General features: G+C 45.9%; 1 protein-coding gene across 4 annotated transcripts in view; it reads right to left on the bottom strand.

Moving 5' to 3' along the window:
• LOC138549941 (rho GTPase-activating protein gacN-like) overlaps positions 1-13,138 on the bottom strand; it is a 308,520-nt gene that overhangs the window by 175,352 nt on the left and 120,030 nt on the right. For all 4 annotated transcript variants that reach the window (XM_069642373.1, XM_069642374.1, XM_069642376.1 and 1 more), the window contains 2 exons: positions 9,964-10,031; positions 7,541-7,617 (listed from right to left, as the gene is read on the bottom strand). In XM_069642373.1, the coding sequence (XP_069498474.1) occupies positions 7,541-7,617; positions 9,964-10,031 (145 nt within the window). The remainder of the gene's footprint in view (positions 1-7,540; positions 7,618-9,963; positions 10,032-13,138) is intronic.

Raw genomic sequence — 13,138 nt, 5'->3', positions numbered from 1 at the left:
CATAGCGGAAGACGATATCAGAGATTCTACCTTTCATGTGAGTGACATGTCCTCAACGTTACAGGCCGAACCAGCTGGGATGCAGAGTGACAGTATAAGGAAAGAGGCCAAATTCATTGTATTCGATAGTTGTTTGATTGATATTATTATTCGGATGAAATGTGGGCATTCGGTTGGTGGGGAAGTATGTGGGGAGCCATTGATTAATGTGACTCCTGCAATTCGAGGCACTAACCTTAAAATACATGCCACCTGTACAAAATATCATCCTTTCTCATGGTCTGCACAACCCATGCTGGGGCAACTGCCAGCAGGCAATCTACTTTGTGCAGCGGCTGCACTTTTTAGTGGTTCAAGTTTTAAGAAGTTAGAGTCTTTCTTTCAGTTTGTGGGAATCCATTTCATTGCGAAAACTCAGTTCTACAAATACCAAACCGATTATCTATTTCCAGCCATTAGCGAAGCTTGGAGAATGGAAAAAATGTCTATTGATAGTACATTCGCGGGCAAACGGTTCAGGCTAGCCGGTGATGGACAGTGCGACAGCCCAGGATTTTCAGCCAAGTACTGCACCTACCACTTTCAGGACATGGAAAGTAAGAAAATTGTGAGTTTGGTGGTCGTGCAGGTGTCACAAAGTACATCCTCAGTGGCCATGGAGAAAGTTGGCTTTGTAGCATCATTGCAAGAACTACAATCGCGGGGCATGGTGATCGACCTGATAGCCACGGACAGACACGTTTCAATTGCCAAGACAATGAGAGAAGAGTACAAAAATATAAATCACCAATTTGACGTTTGGCATCTTGCAAAAACAATCAATAAAAAAATGTCGGCTGCAGGTAAAAAAAAAGATATGCAAGGTATTTCACAGTGGTCCAAGTCAATCAGCAACCATCTTTGGTGGAGCTCAAAAACATGTGGAGGGTCGTTGGAAATTCTACTGGAAAAATGGCGGTCAGTAATGCTACACTGTACCAACGTTCACCGTTGGAACACAAACCAACATTTCCACAATTGTGAATATGGCCATTTGTCCACAGAGGAGGCACGGAAGAAGAAGTGGTTGATTCCTTCATCACCCACTCACTAAGCCATTGAAAAGATTGTATTTGATAAAACTATAACAAGAGATTTGAGGGGACTCACGGAATTCTGCCACACAGGAGATTTGGAGGTGTTCCACAATATGTGCCTAAAGTACAGACCAAAACGATTGCATTTTGGCATGGAGGGCATGATAAATCGGACTCTTCTAGCGGTCTTGGCACATAACCATAATGTTGGCCGTCAACAAAGTAGGACTACCGGAACTTTAGGGACGCTTCGCTACAATAAGGCCTTCACTAAAAGAAGTAAACAATGGATTATCAAACCAGTGTTTGAGGATATGCAATATGACTTTATTGAGAGACTTATTGTTGATGTCCTAGATAGGCACATACATGGAGTTGTGAACGAACCTGTGCAGGGGACACCTGCATTGCCACCCAACATTGCCTCTGTTCCATGTCCACCTAAAGAAGAGCTCATTGAGAAATACACATCACGGTTTAAATGATTGTAATTTGATTGTCTGTTCTCTCGAGTCTCCTCATGTCGCAGGCCCATTGAATATGTGTATCTATGTAATGTGTAAATAAAAGTGATTGCTCAGTGTACATGCAATGTGTCTCTCCACCGTTGCCCCTCCCTTCACCGTGCAGTAGTGCGAACCACCCGGGTGTCACCTGTGACTTTGCTCTCTAATCTCCTCATGTCGCAGGCCCATTGAATATGTGTAGCTATGTATTGTGTAAATAAAAGTGATTGCTCAGTGTACATGCAATGTGTCTCTCCAACCTTGTTCATTTGCGCATTGAATTAAACCAAACAGTAATATAAATCATTTTTCAAAATATATAGAATGTCTCCGTATTTATGGTTCTCTAGGGCTGCAAATACACGCACACAAAATGCAAAGATGGAGTGTAAATTTCAAGTCCTGTGAGATGGCCTTACACTGAATGTAGCTAACTAGGAATGTGTGCTCGTTCAAAGTGAAGGTCAGCTGCTTTGATTTTTTGCTCGGGTGCCGGAATGGCCCACGACTCAGTATAAGGTTCTATTGTTATTTGACCTTGACAGGCCGGGACCATCCCGAAAGACTTCTTTTTGGGGGTGTGGTGCAATAACGTAAACGATAATGAATATAATTTCAGAAACGAAAGCCATTTAATGTTCGTTCATTAGAAGAAATAACGTTGGCATAGAAGGAGAGGTATTTCGGGGCTGCCCTACGCACAGACACAATGGAAAATGCAAATATAATGTAAGTAACTCTTTAGATGAGTTTATACCGCAATTTAATTACTGTACAGTAGCTTTAAAGACGGGTTAAGTTGTACTTGTTCGTTCTATGTGGCATATTGTTTTGTACCGCGCACTATCTTGAGGAGAACCATCTCCTTTTACGGAAGCACCTCAAATCCTTCCTCTTTGCTTCTGCTTTCTCTCTCCCTCTCCCCTGCTACAACTGGTCCACTGTCTGCGACCTCGGTCCTGGGCCCTTCCATTCTCCACCTGCACTGCCTCCCTGTCAACCCCTGCACTGGGGGACTGTCTCAGTATCCTACAGCCCCCCCCTTGACGTATAATACCCAGTTGCACTGTCCTAGCTATGAAATAATTTCCCGACCTAATATATAAAATGAATAATTTTAATAAAGATCTGATGGTGAGACTAATTTCATTTTTTATGTTTTTCAAACAGGTACATCATCCATTATTGTATGTGTCACGAGTACCAGACACCGGCGGATGGGTTTTTCAACCGCCAGTTGCATCTCCGCGTGAACAACGTTACCACCCTGACCATTTTATGGGACGATCGCCAAGTACAAGTATGCCCTTACGCGGTACTAACGGCTAGATGCAACATACAGACCGTTGTGGTGGCCTAGTGCCTCGTTGTTGGAACAGCCATGCGATTATCAGTGCGACCGAAGAGCTTATTTTATCGTAACCCAACACCCTGTATACTGCACACGAACATCGCGTGCCTCAAGACGAACTATTTTGGATCGAGAGCAAATAAAAATGCAAATCGCTGAATATTCTCAAAACATTTGATGTCAAATAAATGTACTTTGCCAAATGTACAATCTTGCCGTTTGCTTTTAAACCACAGTTTCATATTCCGAATTGTGGCGCTGTATTGTGAGATGATCTAAGACCCTGTGTACAGCAAAGGAACATCGCGTGCCTCAAAACGAACTTTTTGGAACGTGAGCAAATAAAAATGCAAATCGCTGAATATTCTCAAAACATTTGATGTCAAATAAATGTACTTTGCCAAATGTACAATCTTGCCGTTTGCTTTTAAACCACAGTTTCATATTCCGAATTGTGGCGCTGTATTGTGAGATGATCTAAGACCCTGTGTACAGCAAAGGAACATCGCGTGCCTCAAAACGAACTTTTTGGAACATGAGCAAATAAAAATGCAAATCGCTGAATATTCTCAAAACATTTGATGTCAAATAAATGTACTTTACCAAATTTACAATCTTGCGGTTTAATTTAAAAGTACAGTTTCATATTCCCAATTGTGGCGCGCTGTGTTGTGTGAGCTCATCTGTGTTGATTTCCGGGTTCTGTGTGGAGTCGCGTAGAAGATGCCTGGGCGCGTTTGCCTACGCAGCTCAGTCACGTCACGGATAGAGGCGGGGAATATGAATGTTTTGATAAAGTCTGTTTCAGGAGCGGGGGATTTGATTTAGTGCCGCAAAAGCAGGTGAGCCAGGGCGATGGGGGGAAATTATAGGATTATCAGAAAATGGCGGCTGATTTCGAGTGCGTTAATGGACGAAAAGTCAGGTAAGGTCCATAGGAAAGTTTTCTACGATCTACCGAGTTATGCTTAAAAACACATGGCCGAACCGTAGGGACAATAAAAAAAAAGTCCCGGAACTATCCTTTAAAGACAGTCAGTACTGGGAGACTTTGTTTCCCTTGGTGCTTGTCAGTGTTGCAACTTTTTAGCAACATGTTGCAAGTCCACAATGTATTTTACCATACAGTGCACTTGGGTCTCGTTGTCATTTGCAAAGGCCCTATATACTCTCGAAGGATTTTTTAGGAGAAGTGCGGATGTGCTATCGACAGGGCTGGTGGCAGCTTATCTTTTCATGTATTTTTAACCCCTTCTTGCCATGAAAACCGCGTTAACCACGTTTGGCACTGAAGGGTGGCCTGGCTCCAAAATGGCCATGCCACGAGGTTCTCTGTTCTGTCCTTTGGCCATCTTGCCCCTTCAGATACCCCAGGTCGAGTCGACTGGGTCAGGCCTTATTTGGCCATGCATTTTCCTGCGAAGCGCCAAGCTTTCACGGGCTTCTGAATGCCTTGTGTGTGTGTTTACAGGATGTGGGCTGGACTGTTTGGGTCCAATACACATCCTGGGTACCAGAGAGTCTGGAGTGTGGTGAATGCCTGGGACCACAGCGGTCCGTGATTGGTCCACGTATGGTGTGCCTGTATGTGAGCATATCTCTCATTGGGTCCCCTTCGTTTTGGCGCAAAGGAGACTTTGGATAAGAGAGGCCCCCAAGCAGCCATTCCATGTTGATCTCTGGAGTTCTCACTGAAGGAAGGATAGGATCCAAGTATCCTGAAACCAAGAAGCCGAGTCGAGGAACTGCTGGTGATCCACTGGAAGGTTTGGCACGTAAGCCCGCTGTCGTCCCGCTGGACCCCTCTGCATCTGATCGAACTAGAAGGGCTGAGAAGACGCTTCGACCTATTAGAATAGTGGGACCAACTATTCTCGTCTCCTTCATCAAACTCTGCAGGTAAGCCTTCTCGGAAGTGTCCCTGGGAAAAACCTTGAGCTGACCAGCTTACGCAGGACCTTTGCCCTGATACCGCCGCCATTTCGAGGAGACCCTTGAAACTTGGTACATCGCTAGCTCTGTGTTCACGGCACTCTCACACCGTATTTTGTACACTTGGCATTCCCAGGTCTGGAGTAAAGAGCGAGAGCCTGAACCGGAGTGAACGCGGTTAGCGTGTCGCCAAACATTTCAGGTGCGCTGCACTTGTGCCCCTCTTGGCCCTGAAGCCTGCTGCAGTGAAACTCGCCTGATCCATCCACCAGGAGCGGAGAAATCGCCACTGTGCTGTTTGGGAATCATCACTGTATCTTTGCAGCTGAAAGCCACAGAAATTGTCTCATTTGAACCTGTCTCTGTCTGTATATCTGTTTCTCTTTCTGCTATCTGCCACTGGATGCCACATTGCTGACTAATGCTAAACTTCTCTAAAACCAAAGCGATCCATCGTCCCACCACAAATCTCCTCCCCCACCTATACTCCTCTCATCCATCCCTTCCAATACAGTAACATTCTTGGGTTCCTTTTTGACAATGGGCCTCATTACAACCCTGGCGTTGGACCATGGTGCTATTAGCACCCTGGTCCATGCCGGATTCCGCCATGGTGGATGGCGGATTTACCGCCCCATTCCAAGGTTGGCGGGGCGGTAAATCCCCATTCACCATGGCCCCTTCCCCATTCCCATTTTTGGCCCATAGGGCTCAATGGGAATGGGGAAGGCGCTAATTACGGCACCGTAAATGACGGTGCCGTAATTAGCACCAAGGTCCCTTAGCGGGTTGGACTTTAACGCCTGCAAAAAGCAGGCGTTAAAGTGTGAATCGGGCGTTAAGGGTTTAATGGCGCCGCAGCCTTTTACGGCGCCGTTAACCCCTTAACGCCAGGGTTGTAATGAGGCCCAATGACTTTAAAGTTCATCATGTTATTACTTATACTGCAGCATAAGAAAACCCTATACTCTCCTTATTTATAATCTAACTACAACCCACATTCTAACCTTGGTTCTTAGCTACCTGGACTACTGTCCCATCACTTTCTTTGGCCTCTCTCTATACTTCTCCTCCCCACTCAACAAGATCCTCACATTTACAATCTATAATGTTTCCTTCTCCTCCTGCACCTCCAAATACTGCCTTCATGGCAGCAGGCTCTTAATGAAAAACAAAACTCTCTTTAAAAATACTTTTATGGAATCGCTATCCCCTATCTACCCAACTCTACCTCGTGCTACACTCCGTCGTTCTTCTACACTCCCTACTTTCCCTGTCCCCCATCCTCCATGTGCTTCTTCTTCCTTCTGCACCTTCTCCTGGGCCCCTGATTCACTGGACCTCCCTCCCCTTTACATTAAAAACTCTACTGCTAAAATCCTCTCCCACAAATACAAATTTAGGTTCCAGCGCCTTAACCAAGAAGGGACTCCCTCTAACTTCTTCCACATTACTGCTCCTCCCTGACTTTTCTGCTTTCAACCATACTGTATGTGCTAACTTGCGCACATCAAATTCTGTCTTATTCGTTCTGCCAACAATCTCTATAACATTCTCTCCCATTATACAACTGCCAACAACCATCTCTTGCTCCCCAGATTGTGTAATGCCAGACTCAAGATTGCCTCGGTTACTGTTTGTTGCTTTTGCAATAATGTCTTCTGTTATTTCAGCGCTCTGAGACCTATGGGTGTGTAGCGCTATATAAGAAATACATTATTATTATTTCTTGTTGAAACACATGTATCCTCAAAGGATGTAAATGCAAATAAAAAACTAGTACGCAATTTGCTTTTTAGGGCTCTTCTTTGATCAAGTCTTATAACGGATTCCATGTTAAATTGAAATTCTGCATCGGTTAGTCCGTAAATCCAGCGGGATACCGGCAAACGGTACTACAGTTCCCACAGCCTGATACACTGGTATTACCACTATATTACAGGCAACGGTAGCATATTATAGGCGACAGTAATACCGGTAAATCCCCATTCCATGGAGTCTCAAAGGACTCAATGGGGGGGATTTGCTGGTATTAACGGCACTGGTAATGCCGGTCATACCGGCTATTTTTGCTGGTGGGGGAATGATTTACATCCAGCTGTTAGCTGGAGGTAAATCTGGTAGCCCCCACCGGAAACACGTTATTTGACGGTCTGGAAAAATGCTGGTAAACGTTATTAACGTCACTATTTTTCCAGACCAGCAGACTTATCATGAGCCCCACTGTGTTGTGTTGAAGTATCATGCCGCTGTTCAATTATGCCATTTTGTTTTGTTCTTCTCTATCACTTTTTAAAATATGTGCTATCGTGAACGTGTTGCAGAGCCAGTGAGTACATGAAGTAACACCTTATCTAATGAGATTCAATGGTGGTATGTGCTGGTGAGGAACACGTGCTTTGAGCTTTCACGAGGTGAAGAATTGAACCTGATTAATCTATCCATTTTAGCACAGCAAAACTCTGCGTTGTACTGAAACTAGAAGAGATGTCTTCTGGCCTCTGAGCCAACAGCTGATTGCTACCCAGTCACAGGAAACGTGTACTAGAACATTACTTCCAGCTAGGGAGGTTTCATCCTCCCTATTAGGGCCAGCGTTCTTCGTTTAGCTATGGCGGTTCTACTGAACCCGTGACAGGAAGGCGATGCAGATGCAATAATCCCTCTGTTCCTACCTTACTGTTCCGGTCATGCCCCCGCCTTGATTCCTGGCTGTCAGAGATCTGGTGTAGAAGGTCCTCTTCTTGTCGGCCTGTGAAGAGAATACAAATCCAAGTCAAGGCCCCATCCCAATTACAAGTTAAACTCGACTCTCGCTGCCCACTAACACACAGTTGGCACAAGGCCACACAGCAACAGAGCACAAGACCTGCCAGTGCCATATAGACAGCTATGATTGCAATCCTGTCAGAGTCGTTTCAAATAATGTACTTATTTGGTGTTTTTTAAGTGCTAGATTGCAGTGGGGCTGCATCAGAATGCAGAGAAGGGTATAATAAATACACTGTTTTACAGTGATAACACACATTCAAGTATCTGGGGAAGAAAGCGCATCATACAGAGCGCTGGAGATTGCAAGAATGCATATCGATTTACAATTGATTGCAAATGCGAAGTAGCAAGAGCAAGTAATAGTGAAAATTGACAATCCTCAGCTTGGGAGAGGATGAAGGATTTTGGGATGGGCAAGTACAAGAAGCAGTTTGCAACCCCTGCTGACCACCTAAATTAGCTATGGATTCTGGGAGATGTTTTTCCAGGAGTCCAGAAAGAGGGATGATCCCCCTCTTCATTTGCCCCCACAAGGTGGTATGCTCCCAAGCCATTTGACAGGCCTGTGTTCCCTTGTTGTCTGAGAAACAAATGCAGGGGAAACTCATTGGAAGTTCACAATCATTCTAGGTGCCCACATATACGTTCAATATCGGCCTAGCTGCACACATATACGTCCTATACAGGACTAATGCCGCCAACAAATCAGTTGTGCTGTGCTTGAGGGAGACTGAGGTGGTTCTTTTCAGGAGGTTTGTGGCTTCAAGGTCAAAGCCCAGGAGCAGCTGAACCACTGTCATGTCTTCTCAGGTTTGTTGCCATAAAATGATAGTGAACTTCCAATGAGTTTCCCCCTGCATTTGTTTCTCAGACAACAAGAGAACACAGGTCTGTCAAATGGCTTGGGAGCATACCACCTTGTGGGGGCAAGTGAAGAGGGGGATCATCCCTCTTTCTAGACTCCTGGATAAACATCTCCTAGAATCCATAGCTAATTTGGGTGGTCAGCAGGGGTTGCAAACTGATTCTTGCAACTGCCCATCCCATAATTCTTCATCTTCATCAGCACCTTTCGTCGAATCTCAAGACAGAGACGTCAAAACAGCTTTGGATGAATGCAGTCGAGATGGTGCATGCTTCTGAGACTTGAGAATGTTCTTACTTTCATTTTCTTGCAGTACACAAGAAGGTTAAGATGTGTACAACCCTCGACCAATGGGATTTCAATCAATGCCTCCTTCGAGGGAGATTCAAGAGGATCACCCAGGCTCAAATCCTCTACTTTCCTCAAGGTTACGATTGGCTTTGTGCCGTAAACCTGCAAGGTGCATATACTGAAATGCCAATGACATTGCCCGTTCTTCCAGGTTGCGACAACAAATCAGTGATTCCCAATCTGTGTTCTTCCATTTGGTCTGTTCACTAACTCCACAGTCTTACTAAACTGATGGTGGGGTTGGGGGGGCGAGGGATGTTGAATGGGGTCTACATCTATCTCTCGCTAGATGATTGGCTCATCAGAGTCTGGCCCTTGGAAGGCACTCTCTCACCTTTAATTGGCCAACCAGTTATTCTGTTCTTGGTGCGTTTCAATCGACCACAAGATTTTACTAAAGGCTTTACAGTATAGGCTTGGTATGGGACAGTAAACTGGTAAATTAGTAGAGCATACAACCACTTAATTTGACCTGCAGTGAGGAGTGCCAAAATGCAGTCGGAAACAACCACCTGACTGCACACATTCAACTGATCTCTCACTACGACCGCACCTAGTGTTTGGATGCAGCTACCATCAGGCAATTCACACGAGCTGCACACATACTGAGTGCACCCAAGCACCCTATACCACCCTACTCTCTTGACCGACCTGGACTGCAGTCCCCAAGGGCGTACAACCCTCAAGCGCTTTGAGATCATACCAATCATATATAGAGCGCCATATAAATGCCAAATAACAACAATAAACCCACAGAGCCTTGCTGGTTACAGTATTACCATTGTATTTGTCCTCAGCAACTAAGGAAATTGATGCGTTAGCATATGGTGAGAGTACAACCAGGCCAGAAACCCATGAAATGTCAAGCGACTACATGAGATACTTACAAGGCACTCAAACAAGAGGCATATGAGGCAGCCAGCCAAACACTACTGAGATACCCAGCTGGTTACTTACCATGCCGCCTACTAGAGGCCTTGTGCAGTAAATCCAAGATTCCTGCTGGGTACCCAGAAGAAGCCGTACTAGAAACTCAACAGAGGGCTCACTAGTCCCTAAAGATGGAGCTCACATTTGGCGGGAAGAACGCCTACAAAAAGTGATGCTTACGGATCTTTTGCTTCATCTGGTCTATCTCTCGTCGCACACTTTCGCATTCCTTCCATACAGTCCGTTTACTAAAATACAAAAATATGGGAACAAATATTAGTAAATCTAACTCAAAGGGACCAGCAATATCCTCCTATTGGATTTAGCAAAGAGCTCAGATAGGCTGATAACATGATAGAGAGGGGCAAAGTCATCGTACCGCAGCATAAACTGTATCTCTCGCACAGGATCCAAAGAACAGACGTTCATTTAAACAGCAGTAAATATATGACAAGATTAGGTGAATAAAAGGTTTTTCATAAACAATAATGTCAATAACAAGTAAACAAACATCAGGCTCATTTCTAGAAAAACATGCATTGGATAGTAACCTAAGGCCTTGTCAGAGATTTCCAAATCAGGGGTGTCAAACATAAGGCATTCATGCGGCACAGATCGCTTAAGCCCCTTAAGGCAGACCTCTGCATGCACAGTGCACATTACAGAACAGGGTAAAGCAGAGTGAAGGGTCCTCTGCTGCAGTGACTTCAGTTTCCATATCATGAGAGGCAGGCGCTGCCACCTGTAGCTGATCCTTTACAGATCATCTTGGGGCACCATCAGACTAAAAGCTAAAAAGCCTCAAAGGGTATTAAAGCAACATATAAAGGTCAGTGATGAAGAAAGTGTTAACAAACAAATTAATTCAAAGAATGAAGCTGTCGGTTTCCCATTACATAGCTACATTCTTTTTTTTAGTATTTTTTTTTTTAACAAGTTTAAAAGGTCTGGTTGCAACACATTACATACAGATTTACCACGAGAGGCAGATATCACATTATGTAGACTGCACCCCTCCATCCACCCTCTCCCCTCCAGAACAAGGCTCAGGAACCCTCCCGATAGCTGTGGCCCTCCTATGTTGAGGGAGGGGGCCCTGAGGACGTATAAAATGTCTCACTCAGTAAGAGAGAGAAGTTGGGGGTTGGCCAGTAGCATGTCAATCCGAGAGGAGGGGCAGTGGATGTGAGAGAAAAACAAAAAGCCGTTTGCTTCCGGGTGAAGGACCCCCCACGTGTCCACTGCCCCCTGAGATCTGAACAGGTGGCATAGACCCAAGGTAATTTTGAGGTCTCTGGGCATGAGCTGGTTTGATTTATCTGTTAAGGGTTTTGGGATACCATTAAAGTCTCCTCCTATGACCACTTGGCCCTCCAGGAAGGGGAGCGGCTTGGACTCTAGTTCAGTGAAGAACGTTTCCTGGCCTTCACTGTGAGCATACACTGAGACAAGGGTATGCAATAGGCCCAATAGCTCCCCTTTTACCGCAATGTTTCTTCCCTCTGGATTCTGTACGGCCTCACGTTCTGTGAACAGTGTTCCTCTTACCAACAGGATTGCTGTGCTGCTCCTCCTATAGCCACTGGATGCCAGGTATTGTTTGGGATAAGCTCTGTCTCGTAATCGGGGCAGATGCTGGGAGTAAATGTGCCTGCTGGAGGAAGACTACTGAGCTGTGGAGGTCACCCAAGCGTCGGAGGGTTGATTTGCATTTCTTGGGCGATTTTAGGCCCCTGGCGTTTAGAGAGACATATCGTGGTGGGGCGGCTTCTGACGGCCCATCTCAGCTATCGATGGGGTAGTGGAAGAGGGTTATCGACTAGCTTCTGCCTTCTCAAGTATTGATGTTCATCCATTTCTGCTGCGACCAGGGTTTTAACTTTGCAACCTGGTAACGACCTTGACCAGAAAATGAGGAAAACCAAGAAAAAAATAAATCCAAACTAGGCCCTTGGGGCCTTGGGCTGTAGTATATGTCCATGTACTCGGCTGGGGCAGGCCGTGGGAAATCCGAGTTCCATCGATATGTTCTTGCAAGAGGTGTGGGTTGATCTATGCAGACTCCGTATTGGCGGAGAAAGTCTCGCCGGGCGCGGGTAGACAGTTCATACGCGTTTCAGATGTTGTGGTGGTTTACCTTCTTTGGGAATCTTTATCCAGGCATTTTGTTGCGGTTTCAGCGTATCTCCCGTTCCTTTTGCCAGAGAAGGGCTCATTAGGTCTTCGTACGGGGTCGCAGCTTACCCTCCGAGAATACCACCTGCCTCCTCCAATGAGTGAATTATGCAAGCTTGTTCTTCAAATGAGAATTGGAGAGATGCCGGGAAGAGCAAACAATATTTAATTTTCCGGTCCTGGAGGAAGGTTGAGAGGGGTTTAAGGGCTCTACGCCTCTGGACCGCTGTGGCCACTAGTTCCTGGTAGATTTGTAGTGGGGCACCTTGAAAAGCTAGGTCTCCTTCGGCGTGACTTGCCATCATGATTTCCTGCTTGGTAAAAATGAAGTGGACCCGGGTGATCACTTCAGGTGGGTCTGTTGCCGGGGAGCCCCTACGACTCTGCAGTCTGTGAGTGCAGTCCAGCAGAAGCAACGTTTTGTCACAGTCAGGGAGGAGGGTTTGAAAAAGGTTGCCAATGTATACTGGAATTACCTGGTCCGAGATTGAGGTCGGCACTCCTCTAATCCGAATGTTATTCCTGTTGGCCCTTTTTCTCGAGGTCTTCTTGTTTGAGCTGCATCCCTTCTTTCTTTTCCTCCAGGGCCTGGAGCTTTCTCCGCAAGTCTGTGGGTTGTGTCACATGATCCAGGGATTGGGCCTCTGTTTCGCTGACCCTACACTCCATTTCCTCCATTTGGTTGTCCAGGCTTTCTATCTTGGCTGAAACTTCAGTCATGCAATTCCGACTTGATGTCCGATAGGAGTGCTTGTATATCGTCCTATGTGGCCCATTGGCCTGGAGATCTCTCGGGGGATTGGACCTGGGTGCTCTCAGGGTCGGATTTCTTATTCTTTCCCAGTCGTTGTAACATGCTGGTGATATCCCCTGCTTTATGAGGCTTCTGGTATTTAGCCATCTCGAGTATGGCTGTTGGGGCGAGGCTGAGGTGCTTGGGCCTAGAGTCACTCTAGGTTTTCGGCTTGAGTCTTGTTAGTTTCTGGGTCCCCCGCCACCCCGGCTGTTTGTGGGTATGTACCTGCGCCTACCTAGTGGCTGTATGTGGCGAGGGGGTGGTCAGGGGGGAAGCGAGTGATGTGATGAGACAGAAGTTGGTGGGTCCATTGGAATGGATCGTCTATGTCTTGGGGCTTGCGGCCCATGCGTTTCGGGCCCGAGTCTCCCCATTGTCTCTTAG

Source organism: Ambystoma mexicanum, chromosome 1q (assembly GCF_040938575.1).
Source record: "Ambystoma mexicanum isolate Mex_15411 chromosome 1q, UKY_AmexF1_1, whole genome shotgun sequence".
Taxonomy (NCBI): Eukaryota; Metazoa; Chordata; class Amphibia; order Caudata; family Ambystomatidae; genus Ambystoma; species Ambystoma mexicanum.
Note: the sequence above shows the minus strand (reverse complement) of the source record. Positions and strands in the feature narration are given on the sequence as shown.